Raw genomic sequence first — 19,419 nt, 5'->3', positions numbered from 1 at the left:
GTTCAGCTGTTGACAAGCAGCACACGAGTGTTTTAAAAGAAAGCTGCACAAAGTGCCCTGTACAACTTCTTTTGTCAAATGACACCATTACGTTTGACACTGAATTGGATAATTCACGATACTAGCATTTTATTTAGTCTTATAAAAATTCAGAGTTTATAAAACATCAAATCAGTTGGGCACTGGCTTCCCCAGCAGCAGATGCTGGCTCACTGGAGCTGGGTTTCCACCTATCGGTGGCTCAGTACAAGCTCCCGGCTGCAGGGTCGAGCAGCGGCCTGGCAAGGCCTTGTCCCACTGACCTTGTTCCAGCAGCTGCAGGTCCGACACCAGCGCTGTCTCAGTGTCTGTCAGGGCCGTAAAGCAAATGTCCCCAAGATGCAAAATTGCTGAGAGAATCACAAACAGGTTCTCCACCTCCTGCACATGTTTCATGCACAATTAAAGATAAAGAAGAGATCTGTTGGACACACCAGTAAAAGGCAATGCTCTATAGAAATGCACATTCCACAAGTTTATATATCACTAAATTAAAAAGTATTCATGAGAGAACTAGTAACAGGAGATTTGGATTTAGAAATCAAACTGGAACCTACTGAGGACATAAAACAACAAGGTTACCCTTTTTAACTTTAGTTTTAATATAAATCACATCAGCTACTGAGTTAAAAAACTTTTTCAAGAGTGCATGGAAAAAATATTGAACTATCTTTAATGGATCCATTATTTCTGCAGGAAACATATCTTCTGCATGGGCATTTTCCATTACGTCAAACTCTGTATCTAGGAAAAGCAAGGTCAGTTTCTTCCTCAGCCAACTGCATCCCCGAGAAAAGTGCCCAGCTTTAAATTACAGAATGTTCCTCGCCATAAAAGCTGTGCTTAAGGTTGGAAAGAAACAAAAGCAACCTTCTTGTCACCCATGACTGCACGCTATGTTCAGATGTCACTAACACTGTGAAACAGATATCTTAAAGGGCCAGGTTTTTCCTGCTTTCATTTTTACTGTACCAGGAAGAGAAGCAATGTTTGTGTTTATTTGTTTTTAAATTCAAGACCAAAAAAAAAAAAGATTCATGAAAAATGGAGCAAAAATGCTTAAGACATGGAAAAATGTGTGCTCTTGGATGTTTTTTTCCAAGTCAGTTATATAACTACTGTGCTCCTTTGAAATTATAAAACAGGAAATTTGATAACCACTCTAACATGACATGGCATTTATGTATAGCAATGTTATTTGACCTCTCTTACTTGAAATATTTTTGAAATATAATATTTAGAATCTGATTCTACTGAATCAGTAGAAGTGACAGCATGAAGTCTTACTGGAATTTGTAGAGTAAAATTAAAAAAATAAGCTGCAGATGAAATATATTCCCTTTACCCTCTAGTGACTACACTGAATTCTGAATACAACAAAACCAAGCTTGGATAACTCTTCATCAGTTTGCAGAAGCGACAGGTCAAAAAAAAAAGGCTTTTCTTTTTCTTCTTGTTCCATTTTCTAATAATGCCTGAAAGGAGAGGATGTTAAAAAAAGCTTACAGCATTTCTAGGATACAGAATAAAGGGCCTCTGATTCTATTTAAGCAGCTTTGATTCTTTGAACTATATTTTAACAACTTCCATCTCTTATTGTGAAAGATAGATGCAAGCAGGGCAAAGGTATATTTTTCTATTACAAAAGTCCAAAGCTGAAGGTTAAAAAAACAAGATATATAAAAAACAAACAAACAAAAACCTTTGTTTTCCTTATTCATAGACAAACTATGAATAAGGTAGGTCTTGCAAGAAATGAATCGCCACACTAATCTGGCATTCAAACTATGGTTTTTACATCTTGCTTCTTGCTCTTAGGCAAGACCTAGTGCCATACTAAGAAAGCACAGTTCTTGTTAGCTGGTTCAGAACTGGTTTGGGGATGACTGTACCCCACTGACTTGCAGCAGAGGTGGGAAAATAGCTGGCTTTTTTGGTAGTTTTGGAGAGGCGTCAGATTTAGTTCAGGTTCTAGAGTCACAAACAATTTTGCATCATGTTCTAAGGTACATATTCCTTCAGATTTAAAACAAGTTTTTAATAAACATTAAGGTACTTTGCAGAGTTCCATTGAAGACGGTTTAAAAATGCTCATGTAGTTCTTCAAAAAGACCATCTGATCTGTTATTCAATGTGAACAGATAGTAAAAGACTAATACGCACAGATCTCTCCATGTATCTTAGAAGTAATGGGTAGTAATTTTAGGAGAAATGTTTTATCTATGTTATTCCATTCTAACTTTCAGCACAGGGTAGATCAGCCTGCAGTACTCTTGAATTTGACAGATTATCAGTCTACTAAATAATCATTTTAATGCTATTTGGATATGGAAGAGTTTTGAAGCTCATCTACACTTTTCTGAGACGCCACATTCTTCAAGAATTCTCAGCAAGATGAAGAGCTAGGTTTCAAAAAACTGCATCTTTCTACAGACTTCCAAAATGTGATTCATTATGCATTCTATTATTTATTTATCAGTGAAACCCCTTCCTCATTGGAACAAAAAGACTAATAAAGGAACTAGAGAGATAAACCCCTATACGAATCCTGGGCTAAACACTGGGATTCTGGAAAAGCATGGAACTTCCGCGAGCTTAAGACATTAGGAGTAAAGGATAATTACGCTAAATATAGCTATATGTGTTCCATTTCATACATGGCCACAGGAACATTCATGGGAAAAAAAAACAACCAACCCTGAAACGCTTCTTTATATCAAAATGTGGCATAGGTTATCAAAGAACATTAGTTACTATCTTAATTAGGGAATACACAGCTTATATGAGTTCTTACACTCAGCCCTCCATTTTTTTCTCACATTTCAGTATGATTCCCCTCACACTGTCCTCCAAAAGCTTTTATTGATTAATTTTCTAAATTATCTTCTTCATTAGTGCAATAAGATTGAAGACAAACATCAGACCTATCTTTTTGTTGCTTTCTTGGCATTAAGTGAGTTCTCTCAAATTACCCTGTCCTAATTTTATTTCTCTTAATATGTATTTACTTCTGATGTTACTGGTAAATGCGTTTGGAATGTGTGTTTCACAAAATTAAAAGGGACAGTGAGATAATCGGGAAGGGGGAAAATTCTGGTGGGTTTTATATGGTTTCTGTCATATGGGATTTGACTGTTTCTTTTTATCTATGTAATTTAATTATTCAGAGTATTACACCTTGAAGCTGTTTTGTGAATCTTTAAGAATGAAAAAGATTTACATTGTTGGTGCTGTGTCTAATTAAAAGTGATTACAGTAATTTCCCTGGAGTGAAGTAGTACTTCATACTATTTCAAGGTCTTTATCAACAGAAAAGAAAAAAGCGAAAGACAAAAGGAGGCTTCTTTTCTCTGCAAACGGTTATTGGTGAGAGTTCTTCATGACTTGCTTTCAATGAAGTAATGCTGCCATTTTATTTGCAAATAACATAAACTTGTGTAACTTACCAGGCTATTGAATCCCATAGCACTAAGAGCTTCTTTTAGAACTGTTAATTTCTCTCTGTTTTGAGGGTTAGCTGTTAGCATTGTCTCTTCCAGCCCAGTTTGGCTTAGATACCTGCACAGAGGAAAATCAGCGTATTGAGTATTTCAATGCTGGTGCAAAATCAAGTTGTTGAGGTTAAAAGCCATCTCTTCCCCTTCTCATCAGAGATTTAGCACCGATTTCCCAGCCATGAACAGTGCCTATGACAGAATGCTCCCCATCTCCTTCCTTAAGCTCTTACTTAAGTCCACATTCCTTGAGTGCAGGTATAAACTCACAGACTACAGTTGCAAAACTTGCATGGACAACATTCACCGAGTATATATATGTACATGGACAAAAATTCACATTTCTGAATTTCACACTGAACTGAGATTGCTTCATTTTTGTGCTCATTCTTGTGTTCAGATACTTTCTTCCTGTATTTACCTCAGAAAAAAAATTGTTTAAAGGAAATCATTGTGCCTTCCCCAGCTCTGAACTTTAGCCTGACTTGTAAAGTAATGTTTCAGATTTAAATTATATCACTGAGATTTTTGCCATTCTTGCAGTACCAGAAATTCCCTTTCAGAAGAAAGATTCGAGGAGTTCCTTTGGTTACTCTGGTTGCTTTAAACTCCCCTGGCTAAGAAGGAGATCAGCTCCTATCTGCCTGATTCCATGATCATATTCTCCCTTAGTAGCTGAAAGGGAGACAGGCATACTCCGTCTCTCTTAGAACAAAGTACTAAGTAAGTATGTAGAGTATTAAGTACATACTGCCCTTTAGCTGTACTGTGTTACACAACACTGTGAAGTAAAAGGATATTCTACAAACCTTTGCAAAAGTAACTATTAGATGAGAGAAAGAGAGGCACCTAGGGCAGCAGCTAACTCGGGGGGAAAAAAGAGAATGAACATAAAACAGTATTAAAACAAAACAGAATAAGCAAAAACTATAATACAAAAGACCAGGGAAAAGAACAGCAATTTAAGCTTTATATTTTGAAATACAGCTATGGCCACAATATTACTCTAAGGACACTACGGAGGACATGATTTCAAAATAAAAATGTTACCACTGATAGTTTGGCAATGATCCTGTAAAGGTGGTAGCTCTTACAAAGTTCATCTTTTGTGTGAACGTATGCAGCTTTTAGAAACAGGTAATGGAATAACTTAATAATTGCATTTTTGTAGCTGATACTGAGGTTTACAAGGTATGTGTCAGGAAATATCCTGTACATTTTTAACAGACTGATGGTGGGTTCACTAGTGTGGATTTGGCTTGGATTGATATTGGTATAAGCTACCTCAACAGGTGGGGCTAAGAGAGAATGATGGGAAAAACGTATGCCCAGGTGCATAAGCGCTTTCTGCACCCACAGAAAAACTCAACTAGCAGATATTTCAAGTACAAACAAGCCTCACATTACAGTGGCTAAAGCCTGTGCATTAATACAACCTCTGAGAACGTGGTTCTGTGATCATCACTGCCAGAGCACACCATTTCCTGGAGGTTACTAAAAACACATTGGCTTTTTTTTCCAAAAATGGTAAATAAAAATGATAGCACATCTGTCAAATTAGCTAGAAGCAGATAATACAAAGTGTACGCCAGATCTGTGGGTTTGGTTTGTGGGGTTTTTTCCTGCTTTTTTTTTTTTCCACATTGCCTGCATGTTTCAAAGGGAGGCTAGAATAAACCTGATGCTGAACCTGGCACAGAATTTATTGGTGTAAAGGTTAATCCAGCAGAAAATTTTCCATAGTTCTTAACTGCTATGTGAGCTTATACCAGTTCAGGGCTGTGTCTCCTGTAGCATTTTCAATCTGTAATTGGGAGATCTACAGCAGCATCTATTCTGCTATCAAAACATACTATTGTTGAATGGCTGGAGGAGTTAGAAGCTTACGGCCATTCTTGTAAAAAAGGCTTCTTGCTGGAGTTCTTGCTGAAGAACTCTGTCTCTCTCTGGGTACTGAGCAGGAGATAATCTCTTTCACTCAAGAGAATATTGCATACTGTTCTCATCTAAGCAGCTCAACTTAAAAACTCTTTTTACCATAGCTAAAGTGCTGTTGGATATTGCAGCAGCAAAAAGTACGCGAACACTACGAACACTTATCAAGGCAGGCTACGGCATAGCAAAGTGATGCAAGACACTCACTCCCTTGGAGGAACATGCAGAGCTGTGATATGAACCAACATGTGGCAACTCTTGCCTTCAGCATGAGCATTTCTTGCTGACACAGCAGTGGGGCAAATTGGGCACCTGCCAATCCAGGCACCCGTGGCCCCAGGAACCCAGCAATAAACTGCAGTATCTGCCGGGACAAGCCTGCTGGAAGGCAGCATGACTTTCCTACTACAAACCTCCCCCAATTTTTAATCAGCAGATGTGCTGGTGCCCTTGGAAAGGTCTGAAGTAGGACTTTTCCTAAGGAGCGGTTGAATTTAGAATCAGTATCCCCAGTCTAAAAGCATTGAAGGTATATTCTAACATGTCATGAGCCACACTCCTTTTCCAAACTATTTTAAGGAGTAATGAAAGATGAAAATTTCTTTGAAGATACAAACATTGAATTATTGTATGTTTACTGCATGAAGCGTATCCTTATTAATGGTGGATCAATTGCACAGAGTGCTTAGAACTGTTGATGGATATCATACAGCTCCCTCCAAAATGCACAAATTGTACAGTGTAACAGAGTAAGTGCATTATACTAACCATACAAGAAGTCACAGATCACATTTTTCTAACTACTTTTAAGTTCATTCAACCTTAGAAGCACAGTGAAACTTAGATAGAAATATAATTTTTTTTTTGTGCTTGTAAAACTGTTCCCTGTCATATCCTTCTTATCCCTTCAAAGACCCCTAATGAAAAAGATGAAAAATGCCTGAGACACCCGTAGTACCAATGGTTTTATTTTCACCTATTTATGTGTAAGAACCAGTTCAAAAAGAATTCTAAACTGTCACCTTTTCTATAAAAAATAAGGAAAGGGGAAAGAGATGTCTCATACTGTAAAAGTTCTAACACAAATTGAACACATTTCATTGCAAGCACATTGTTATTCTATAGCGTAAATATTTTTAGTAAGTATAGTTTTTCTCTCATTTTTGGAGCATTTTTTTTCTCTTGACACCAAGCAGTCTGGATAGAGCTGCATTGCTTCTGATGAAAGAGGATAAGAATGCTTAAAATTTCTATTGTGAACCTACCATGTAACTTCTGGTTATTACTTTAACTTACCTTTTTGTTATTGTAACTTAGTGTTACAGCCATCCCATTTATGAAATTCTATTGTATTACTAGAGTGCGTGCAATGTTCCTGTAAGTTTCTGTATCAGATGCAAACCATACCTGGTGACTCTTAATTTCTTTGTTACTGAAAAATTTAGAAATACTGTTATACATGTCAGAAGGGGTGTTCCATTACATCCAATGTATGCATGTAGGCGGCACACCAGTGGTGAACCTACTTTATCATAGTTCTATTTGTCTTAATTATCTCTGAGAGCAAATTCAGTCTGCAAATGTACACCCACATTGTTTACTGTGGCTTCAGAAAAAGATGCTCAAATTTTGGCTGAAGTTGAGAATTCTGGTTGAAAGTACATGCTAAGAAAAGTGATGTTTATATCTCCAGTAAAAGTGGTGAACCAACTGATCTATGCAGTTCTAATAATTAACGCGTTTCTACTGACTGCCTAACCATCTGTTTCAACGCTGCCATGTCAACAATTGCACTGGACTAGTACTCTCAACAGCTTATCAGCAGACAAAAAAGTTTTATGCACATGTGATCAGCGAATGTTTATTTCAAAAAAGAAATTCACTGATCCACAAAATGAGGTACTGTTAGGAAAATAAATTAATCATGGTACATAAGTTTTCAGCCAGCACTGCAATGACATACACCAAATTTTCAGTTAGGAGTATGAATGGTGTGCCCACGAATATTTTTTAAAAGTGCTTACTATTATGTGAAATTGCTTTTGTATTAACTGCTCATATATGTTAACAATTACTCTTTATTTTTCTCATTATAATTGCTACAGTCAACATCACTTATTTTACTCCATTTACTGCCACAGTACACATCATAATTTGGTATCTATATCTCAAATAAGAAGAATAAATACACAGGGAAAAATGCCAGTTTACCTGAACAATAATGACTCTTGTAGCGTATGCACATTCCAAAATTTCTAAGATAACCATACTGGTAAAAATTTTCTTTAAAGAAATAGTTTCTGCGTAGGTGATGGAGGAAATAACAAGGAACTGAGACTAAAAAGTGAAGTTTAGACTATCAGCTGGCTGCGCTGTCAAAAACTCAGCAAAACAATATTTTATTTGGATAGAATTCTTGAAATTAAATTGATTTATTTTCTTTTGAACTACAACTCAATAGCATCTAGTATCAAATGAAGTAATCTGCCTCGTTCAACAAAAACAGAACACGTTGTTTAATTTCCTTACAAGAAAAGCAAAGGAAATCAGGAGGAATCCCAAGATTATTACAGAAGTTGAAAGTATCTTTTTATTCTGTTTTTCCTACTGGAATTGTTACATTTCTAAAATCCGTGAGGATCTAAGAAAAGAATGATCTCCAAATTTGATAATTAGGGAATTTATATGGGAATAGGCTATCCTTTTTTTAGTTACTGTCTTTTACTCAGCACAACTCGCAGAAAATATCTAGAGCTTCCCATCAGGCAGACCATTTCAAAGCGAGTTCAAAGCAGCTGGAGCACAGATATTGAACCCTCCCGTCACATGTGCCAGCTAAGTTCTGCAGCTTTCCAGTTCCCTCATGCTAGGCCAGAGGAGTTTAGCACAGTCAAGAACACTGCAGGCTTTCAAAAATCAGCTTTTCTTGATTTTCTTATGTATACTCAAAACAAAGACAGAAAACAATCCATGGCCATGGATTTACTTCCCTGATGTTGAAAAGCTGACTACACTTTGATCAGAATTCAAGGCACCTATATACTTCCCAACTACAGTCATCAAAGTCTGCAGACTGTGATTATCAGAGTCTCAAGGGAGATCTGAACTTTTGATGTATGTCAGACAGGGAGCCTCTCTAATCTCTGACAGAAAAAGGGTGACAAATGATATTTTGCACTCAGTGTTTGGAGAACTACAAACATAAAGTACTTCAAACCATACTGTTTATTGTTGCCAAGTGCGGGGAAAAAAGCCCTTGATACACGTGGCGGATCACAAAGAGAGACATCACAGGGACCCTAGAGGAGCAAACCTTCCTGAGGTTTGTTACAAACTTTGTTATTTCACTAACAGAACAAATAACATATCAGCAAAACACTACCTCAACACCGAACCACTCTGCATTCATAAAAGACAACACCTGAAATGTTCAAGTATTCTATATGAACAGACTCTTTACATCATGTACATATATACACATTATTATTGTCTATCGTATAAAAATATGCAGTTCATTACAGTGGTTCAATTTCTATCTGACAGTGATGCTGTCTGAAAAAAGATGAGCAGGTTGGCTCCACTTGATCAGAAATTCCCTTTTGTCAGGACAGTTAAAGTTGGATTCCAATTACGGAAAAGGAGGAAGTCTTGTTTTGCCAGATGGACACTTCATAAGGCTTTCCTGCAGTAAATACAATCTGTCATGAATAATTAAGAGATTGGTGGGATTATATTACTATTTGTAAGTCACTATAAAAATGGTGATTAAAGTCCAAAATTATGAAAGAAAATGATAAATATATATATTTTTAAGTTAACATCTAACTGCTTGCTAGAGATCCTGATGGAAGCTGAGTGCTGTCACATCTGAACGTTGTAAAATTTCCTGGACTACAGTAGGCTTGATATAAGAGAATATAATACAAGGAATAAGAGAATACATAATACAAAGATTAGTTCTAAGTCCTGAAATCTTACTATAGCTGGTAAATCAGTCCAATAAATGTTGTTAGTGGTAATAAAGACTTCACATAAAGACTTCATGTATCACAGCTAACATCTTCAATAAACAAGCTGAGGGACCTCCGAAACTCCCTGGCAAAATGAATTATTCTATGAAACGCAGTCATCTTAGAAGATATCTATTTCTGAATCTGAGAAAAAGAATCATTTTGACACCAGAGGAGCGTGAGATCAACATTGGATGCATTACCTTGACCTCTGAACAGTTCCTGAAACACAAAAATCAAACTACCTAGCTCTTACAGCTTTCATATCACAGCTGAAGTATCTGATGACATATTAGTTTTATTTAAGAAAAAAAAAAACAGGATTATACTGTTCTAAAATCAAAACAGTCTTAAATGTGTGAGCCCAAGGACTTGTGCTCTGCATTTCCCCTGCTTAGGTCAGCAGCTCTTTTCACCGTCAGTACTTTATCTGTCAACCCAAAGAGAAGAAAATATTTTATATAAAACTGTCTCAACAAGAAGTAGTACCCTAATTATTTTATGAGGAATAAAATGTCTTTTTACCTTGCAAATAAATATTTGGACAACTTCTAAATAGTATTTTTAAAAGTGAGATAAGAAAGTTTAAGAAAAACTAATATTAACAATTTATCAACAGAAAAATTCAAGACACTGATCATTTTCTATGGACTGGAAACCACAGAAAACCTCCTCTAGAATTCATTTATATTTTTTAAATCTTCAAAATAGCTGTAGAAATAGCATTAGGGTCAGAAAGTCAGGAAGTTCAACCACTTGATTTAGAAAGGCTCAGGACAAATCCCTGGAATTTAGGAAGATACATCCCAGTTGAGCTGCACCAGAATAATTGTCGCGATTCATGCTGGCAACACGATCTCCAAGGTAATTCAACTTGATTTTGTGTATCTAGACAATAAATGGCTTGTACCTTCCCCATGAAATTATTTATTCATGATTCTAGCAAGATGAATTAATAATAATAATCCTTTCTCATATAATACCAGTAAGGGAAGATAAGATTTTTATGTTGGAAAATGTTACTAGGCTTCTAGGTAAACATGCATGCTGAATGAGTTCAATCTTATTTTATGTAATTAGTTTTTACATTGCATTAACTGGGAAAAGATGGGATTTGAACAGTCACTACAGAAATTTTCCTTATTCCAACTACTACCCTGAGGCAGAAAATCACAAATTCCAAGATTTAGGAATAATAAAATCATCTTCCTGATAAGAACCAGGAATATGAATGTGAACACAGCTAAAACCATTCTGATGTTAACTATGAATCAGTATGTTTTCTCTTTCTTTTGTGTAGCTGCTGCAATGGATTTTCAAAGGACCTGTGTGTTTGCACAGCAGATCCTGTCTAGATACAAAGAGTTGGATCAGATCTCTGGAGGCCCCTTTCAAACCAACGGTAAAGGAAAATATTGTTTTGCTCTGTTTATGTTTCTTTAGTTGGTGAAAGGGGAAAATGTCATAATCTGTTCTTTTGTGAGATATCAGTGTAACTGGTTTCTGTGAGGAATTACGAGGTTTATGGTTTGCTTTCTTCTTCTGATCCACTTGCCAATGTGTCAGTTCTCCACTATTAGCAGTGGAGTAGCTAACCCGAGAGAAAAAGAATAGTATCAGCTCTTATCTAGCACAACTGACCACACTATCTAGTATATTTATTTTCGTAAAGGAGTCCAAGATCAGTGAGTGAAGAATTTCTACATGCGAGCACCTAAGAATAAATATTAAACAAATAGTTAACTAAATACAGGCACTGCAGCAATAATTATTTGTGCAACACAAGTCACTGCAGATTATGTTATGAATCAAAAATCCTGGATTTTGTCTATAAATCCCTCATTTCTTTTATAAAAACAACTTACGAATAATACTGTCATGCTCACTCACTAACTCGAAATAGCTAATAAAAAAGATTCTGATACTTCATATTTACTTATCTACACAATCCAGCACATCCACAATTTTTTGTAGAATGTAATGCTGTATCCATGTGGAAACAGATGCAGTAATTATCCAAACCCTTTCTGGGCTCTCCAGCTAAAGAAAATCAGAAAAAAGAAATGAAGGCTGTTTCAGAAAACCATCCTCTTCCTCAATATGACGTCCTACATAACGCTCCCAGCAGACAGAGGTATCTAAACTCTTTGTAACAGTGCTGACAAGCAGGAAATAGAATTGTCATGTCATTGTTTTGCATGAGCTGGTTGACAAGTCTCAGCTTTAGCAGACAACACTTAACAGTGTGTTCATATCCTGGAGGAGAACACATCACTTAGACCAAATGGATTCAAATATGCCTATTTGAAGGTTTCATATACTTCTGTTGTTGTGAAGGATTTTATTACAGCTTAATTAAACAGTGACATTTTTAAATGCACAAATATCCCTTCTGTGCTAACTTCTGTACAATGTTGCATCAACTGCTCTAAAAACAAACACAGACCATGCAGGTCATGAAACCATGTTCAGTGGTTACAGGCCACTGGAATATGAAGAAGGAAGTAAAGGGTTTTTTTTCTTTCTCGGTTTATACGTACTGTGAAGTAGGAAAACTTACTGTGCTACTGTATATTTTCCCAATTCAGCAAAACATCTATGTGTAACTAACTTCAAACTTGTGTTTGATCCCACTGATTCCACTTGAATCTTAGTATTATCATAAATGTTAATATGAAAAACAGTTGGAAGTTAAAGTTTGGCACTCTATGTTGCACTTTGGTTTGACTCCAGGGACTGGAGACAACAAGTAGTAACAGAGACCTGGTCTTCAGTGTCCGAGGCACTGCCTACCATACCAGCTGTCTCTGCTACACTGCACAATAAGCCACAAAAACTTAACTTTCATCTTTACCTATACTTAAATATCTAAAACAAATACAGTATTAATTGGACTTTTCTTATTACGAAGTCTTAAATCTCCATTAATTGATGCTCTTTGTTGCTAGAAAATTCTCAAGAGGGTCAACATCATAGGAGGGTAAAGCTGGAGAGTTCCAGCTCTAACACAACCAATATGTGTGCTGTGGGTGTCATTTAATGTGACACTGTATTAAGAAGCAAGGATTAACAAGCTAAATCCCTTCCTTCCCATTATTAGCGATGCCCAATGAACCATGTACCTGCACAATCATGTGAAAAGCGTGTGGCTTTAGCCTGTGCAGTGCACATCCCTCCTTCCCATCCAGCTCAGGGTAGCAACCCTGATTAAGCGTAGTGGTCATCACTGAAAATTCAGCATTACCAGCTCAGTTAATTTTTACCTTAAGCTAAGGTGAAATTGTAGTAGCATAGATATATGTTAGTTCCAGATGAAATGCTACCCCTTAAATGATCAGTTATCTAAAAACTAGGTCAGTTTACTGTCCTCACTTTAAATATTTGTGAAGTCCTTCTTTGAAATATGCCATATTTTTCTAATTGCTATTCCCATGACAGTTTCCTACATCCCAAGTTTTAACTTAGGTATAAATCAACACTGAATTTAAGGACTGTTTTACCAGACTGAGAATGAATGACTTTGCAGTTTTACATATGTTTTCCAAAATTTCTTCAAACATTCTGAGGCAAAAGATATTGAGTGTGTAAACACAGGACATTACCTCTTAAAAATAAATGGCACTAACATGGACTACATTTTCAAACTCCCAGAATAAGAAATTACAACAAACATTTTGTTTTCATTAGATCTGTCATACGAGTGTGAGAGGACAATGTACTCTGCTTAGTGAGGGAAAGCTGCCTTGCACTTAGCACTGTTTGATATGCAAACAGAAATGAGATAAAGACAAAACAAAACAGTTGACATCAATGAAGTGAACGACATTCACAGAACATGATAACGAATAGCTTCTAGTTGTGTTGTGGGGTTTTATTTTTTTAAAGGGAACATGGCACATTTTTATTGCCTTTTCTCCTCTGTTTCAGCTTTTAAACCAATTCCAATCAGAACAATATTTACATCCTTTGAAACTTGTTATGCAGTAATACTGAGCTAAATAGCTAAAATAGCTAAAGCAGAGCTCATATTTGTATTTTTCTGAACCAAGAAAATTACATGTTACGACACATCTTTTGTAAACAGGGCTCAGCGCAGAAATATTATAATAGCCAGTATATCGTTCAGTAAATAGTTTTGCCTTGACATTCTCATAAGAAAAAACCTCAAATCAAGAAGTGCACATGTATTATAAAATACATGACATTTTACAGACAGTGAATATACTCAAATGGAAAGTGAAAACATACAGGCCAGTCTTTATTCTCAACATGCCAAATGTCTTCCAGCTAAACTCATGCATGCACTCTTTCAATTGTATTGATATTCCTGTGAAATAGACATTAATCAGCAACTCCAGCCTCTGTTTCTAAAATTGCCATGAAAATGTAAATCCAGGATAACTTAATTCAAGAAAAAAAAAAATGAATGCACAACGGGAATAACTCAAAATAGGATTTTTCACACCCCTGATGAAATTATTAGAAATAAGAAAGGCAGCATACATCACAGCGTCTGTTTCTCTGATTCCTATTGTTCAGTATTTCATAGAACAGAATCACTCAGGAGATCATAATCACTTTATCAGTACAACTTTGAAGTTGAATACACACTAAAGAACAAGCATGATGATGGAGATGAAGATGATGATAATAAAGAAGTATCAAATACTGAGCACTGATGAACATGTAAAGAAAGTAAGTCAGTCTGCACGCAAGTGCAAACTGGTCCAATCCATGTCTTGAAATGCTTCAGAAATTATGTATGAACTTTGCTCCTACCATCAAGAGTTATTTTGTACTCCTGTGTTCAGACTTACTTTGGTACTAGTTGCCAGATAGATGTCATTAAGTTTATGAGCCCCGAGAGATTTCTCCACCAGTGCTGGCTACATCTTTAATGCTGATTCATTAAATAAAGCTTACTGGGTTAAGAGCCACAGTATCAGATCTACAATTCAAAAAAGTGCTTTGAGAACCTGCTTGTAACTTTCACTAGCCTCCAGTTAAAACATTGCTAATATAATTCAAACTGATTTCATGTAATTGCAGACCCTGGATGAGTTGGTTTACGAGAAGCCCTCTTCTTCCTGTGTATGAAGGTACGACTGTGTGTATTCAGGCACATTTACTGAAAAAGTTCTAAACAGTGAGATCCCTTTGAGCCATCTACCTTGTCCAAAAAAGTGAAGGTCACCCAAAGTCACAAGCTGTTTTTGAAATACTGAGATACGTACATTATTTAACACAAGAACAAGAAGGAGATGTTTTTAAGAAGCCTTAATATAGTATAATAGAAATAACTGATAACAATTATTTACTTCTCGTGGGCTAAGAAAGTCTCATACACTACACAAACACGGGTTGGTACAGTACCGAACTTTACCAACCTGTTCTACAAAACAGGTATGTATTTATGTGTGTGATCTGTTTAGCAACTGACTACCCTGAATCATTAGTGGCCATCACCTTAATGTAAGCAGAGGCACCTGCTTCTCCTACACCTAGCAAATCCCATGACACCAGGCACAGGGCTCAGTCATGGGAAAGGCAAGGCTGCGCCCGCCTCCCCCTGCCCTGGTACCCAAGTGCAAGACTGACAGTGATGGCAACAGGGTGGATGCATGTGAGGGTGTCTCTGCCATCTTTTCAGCCCTGCCAGTAAAATTAGGCTGGATGAAAGCTCATGAATGATCTGCTCCTGACATTCAATCTCCCAGGTTGCTTCCCGTTGTTTCTCCTGAGGAAGTACTAGGCACTAGACACTAGACACTGAACTATATGCTCAGTGAACCTGAAGCAAATTTTGCAGGTGACACATTAAGAACTTGATTAAAGGGCTGCATCTAAGTAAGTTATTTATGTTACACTGAATTTACACTGTATAAAAGAAATTGCTCTTCCTCCCCTCAAAAATTGCAGATTTACCTCCAAATTTCCATGGTTTGTGCATCCAAATAGACTCTCATGTCAATTCTTACTGCTAAAATCACACTGTGTTTACACACAGAGATTTGCAGTTTGTGTAATGTAGCTCCATGAAGAAGGTAAACTGTTTCGAAAATGAAATGAACAAACTAAACTCAAATGAAACTAATAAAAAGAAACACAGAAGAAAGACAAAAGGAGAATAATTATGCCTTGGAGTAGCCTTTTTTTTTTTCTTTCAGATATATGGGAAGCTGGAAAGGGAAAAGATTGGAGAGCGTTACAATTGCACGTTTGAAAAACATGCTCTGCAGTAAACTACAGAACCTCATAATGTGATAATACGTTCCCTGTTGTTCCAGTTTTGACTCAAGGGTCAACCTGATGCTGTAACATATTTTAACAGAGGACTTAGCCCTGGAAATACAGCAAGTATACACAAGGGAGATTATTAAAATATAGTGGGAAAGCAATCACGAAGAACAAACATGATGAAAATGAGGGGAAAGATTGCAGGTACAAGAAAGTACAGGTGCATCTCTAACAGTGAATCTGATTTCTCTAACTGCACCTGAAAAAGGAGACGGGTGATTCACACAGAAGCAAAAACAAATAAATCCTCAGAAATATTAGGATATAAGGATACACTCCCTTGCAGTAGCAGTTTTAACTCACCTGTGTTTGGGACAGGAAAGTGATAGAAAATAAAGCCCAACCAAGCAATGATTTCAACAGAAAAAAAAATTATCCAAAGAGGCAGACATTCTCTGTGTTCTGTTCATTATCACAAAATTTTCATGACATTTTCAATCCCCAATTGTTTTCCAATTATTTATTATGTTAAATAATAATTTTGCCATTTAATAGCATCATTTTCATGATTCATTTTATTGTGAAAGGCCTTGGATTTTTTTTCTCCAAGTGGCTGGCACCATTTTTCGTCTTGGTAATCCTCATCATGAAGCTGGTGTTAGTCATTTAGCGTCAAAATAAATGCTGCAACTTCTAACTTTAATACTAAGCTGTAATACCAGCTTGGTAAACTGATTTCTACCCATTTAACAATGTGGTTATTGTTTATAAAGATTAAAGCAGACATTAGAAGGTAATAGTATTTTTAATTAGCCAGAAATTACATTTCTCTGTAAATGCTGTTACAAACACATTTTGTTTCTCAAATGGTATTTGCACATTGTTTCAGTGCCCTTTTCCATCATTTTAGTCAGTAGAAATTTTCTACCAAGTTCTGTATTTTAGTGGACTTTCTGGATTTGCATAGTTCTTTGGATTTGTTCTAACAATTTTCTCACCTATGTTACTAATATTCAAGAAATGTTGAAGCTTCATCTCATATGAGCAGAGGCCTTATTAGCAAAGAGCCTCAGACATGTTACTTCCCTGAAACGTTCTGAGCTACTCCTACTTAGATCTCCTTGTCTGATCCTGGGTGCTATTTTCATAGACCTCCTAAAAATGCATCTCGACCTGGTTAGATAAGCTAGCTGTGAAAATCATTATGCATACCCCAAAAACTGTACTAATTTAAATCTCTGGACTGCTAATCAAAAATGAATAAAAACTATTGAAACTATTCATGAAACTACATTGCTTCCATTTGATATCAACTAAATATATCAAGTTTCATATAATTTTTTGGTGTACTGTAGTGAGCCACAGGAGTAACACTTTGTCCTGTGATTCCAAGAGATGTGTCATGAATAAGAAAGAGAAAATGAGAGAGAGAGAAGACCCTCTCCAGAACAAGGAGCTTTCAGACTGTCTGGCTGATGGTGATACAGCACAAGATACCCCCAGACTCTTCTGTTCAGCACTAAAATGCATAAAATCATTTTAGAAGCCAAGACTGATGAAGCTACCGTTTTAGGAGCAGTATAAAACTGGGATCTTAACAACCTCTGGTTATTTGCACTCAATGAACACATTCTTATGACTTTGGCAACGTGTAGACTGACAAAACTCAATTTGAGTGATTACATTATAACTACAAAAAGATCTACATGCAATTTCAGCAGGAATCAAAAAAAATGCAAACGGCACCAACTCAACACAATCAGATTTAACCATAGTGTAGAGGTGATTTTGAGCTACGACTGGTGGAAGAACCAAGGGAAGAAAACCAGGCTACACTGGGTTGACCTTGCTTAACCTTCTCGGAGAGAGTAAGAAAGAATAACAGTGAAGTAATTCCAGCATAGTTCAAAGTTCTGGCTAGCTCAGGAAGTGCAGCAGATACAGCCAGTTCAAAAAATGGAGTGAGGCATCACCCTTCTAGTATCTAACATTAAGTTGAGATGAGACACATTCAACGGTTGAGGTTGCTGTATGCTAGAAACAATTTCTTAAATGACCCGTTTCTGACTGGAAATTCATCTACGGTAATTGTATCAGAATGATTTTAAGAGAATCTTTAGAAATATAAATTGCAGAATGGTATTATTGCTGTAGATTTATGCAATGTAATAGCTAAGTGGTTTCAGGAGCTGGATCCACTGAATCTCTCCCCACACAGGGGATGATTAGCATCCTAGTAAAGTGCAGAGACATATTTTGTGCTTAAACTAAAAGCCAAATGAGCTCCTCTACCATTTTTATAAGCAAGTCATCACATCTACTTTTTAAAGAATGGTTTTTACAGTACCTTTCTATTTCATCTTTTGGAGGTACAAGCATTTTCAGTCTGTTTGTGAAATACTGGTGGGCTACGTAAACAGTCAGCATTTAATTTCTTCAACAGGGGACCAAATTTAGCCTCAATATATATTTATAACTTGCACAGCTCTCTGAAGGTTTTTCTTTTTTAACAAAAGGTTGAATGTGGCCCAGAAACTTTCAAGTGTAAGGTATTCATAATCAGAATTCAGAACAAACTGGAGAGTCGTCTGGTTCACATAATACTTAATCTCACATTTTTCTTTCTCCACTTCAAGCAATTTATTCCAAACAATGTTTTATTATACATTTAGTTTTCTGTTAGAAATAAGACAGACACATGTTCTGTCTTCACTGCACTTACATGTACTCTATAGATCTTAGTAGTCTTAATTACTAATTTTGTTTCTTTCTCTTGGATTGAACAGATTTCATTTTTACTGCCTCCCACTCTATATTTTCCATGCCACAGACATATAATTCTGATGTTATTTTCTGCATGTGTTTCTATATCATACTTACTCCCATGGAGACAAGAAAGACAAAGCCTCTCTCAATCAAAGTAATAGCAAATGTTATCATGCCAGTTATCATGCCAAGTCAAATGCAGAAATGCAAGTTTGTAGGTTGTAACTAAACCTGCAGAAGTAAACTGGCTATAGCTATAAAAAGACAAAAGTCAAAATGGTTTTATATGATCTAATGTTATTTTTTCTGTTCTGAACAGCTTGTGGAAACAAAAGAATGTAAAAGATCAAAGATTATTAGATATCTGAGTTCCTCTATGATTATATAGAAACAGAGAGGATTGCCTTGGTTTTACTGTACCACTCTACAAGTACAATTTATTCCTGAAAATATCTCATTTGTTTATTTACACCTTGTTAGCTCTACACCCTAGGCTTGTTAGAATTATGAGCTAGAGAAAAAACATTGTTGAAAAGAATGGTAATCATAATGAATGATTTCTTTATCTCTGGAAGTCTGTCGGTGGAGTGCAGCACACCCTCTGCCACTACTCAATCAATATGTATGAAGAATAATACAATGAAGAAGGGTTTGTTAACATTAGATGAAGGAATATACCCAGAGGAATATGAGTTTCAGATTTACACTCTTGAACAAAGCACAATTTCTATAGCATTTATTCTGAAAGCCAGACAAGTAACAAGCCCACTTGGGACCTAAGACAAAGACACTGAGCTAAGTGCAAGACTTATTTTACTATCTTTGTTTTGTTAAATAAAAATTATTCTTGGATTTCATGTAAATTAATGATTACCAACCATCATTGGAAATACATTTTCTTAAAGAATCCTTCGGGAACAAAGCAGTAATGCTATAAT

At 36.2% G+C, this 19,419-nt stretch overlaps 1 protein-coding gene across 3 annotated transcripts in view; it reads right to left on the bottom strand.

The window, feature by feature from the left end:
- Positions 1–19,419, bottom strand: part of MYO16 (myosin XVI) — a 363,109-nt gene that overhangs the window by 119,339 nt on the left and 224,351 nt on the right. For all 3 annotated transcript variants that reach the window (XM_021415119.1, XM_021415129.1, XM_021415137.1), the window contains 2 exons: positions 3,486–3,597; positions 303–420 (listed from right to left, as the gene is read on the bottom strand). In XM_021415119.1, coding sequence (XP_021270794.1) covers positions 303–420; positions 3,486–3,597 — 230 coding nt within the window. The remainder of the gene's footprint in view (positions 1–302; positions 421–3,485; positions 3,598–19,419) is intronic.

Source organism: Numida meleagris, chromosome 1 (assembly GCF_002078875.1).
Source record: "Numida meleagris isolate 19003 breed g44 Domestic line chromosome 1, NumMel1.0, whole genome shotgun sequence".
Classification (NCBI taxonomy): Eukaryota; Metazoa; Chordata; class Aves; order Galliformes; family Numididae; genus Numida; species Numida meleagris.
The sequence above is the reverse complement of the archived record's forward strand: the minus strand, read 5'-3'. Positions and strand labels throughout refer to the sequence as shown.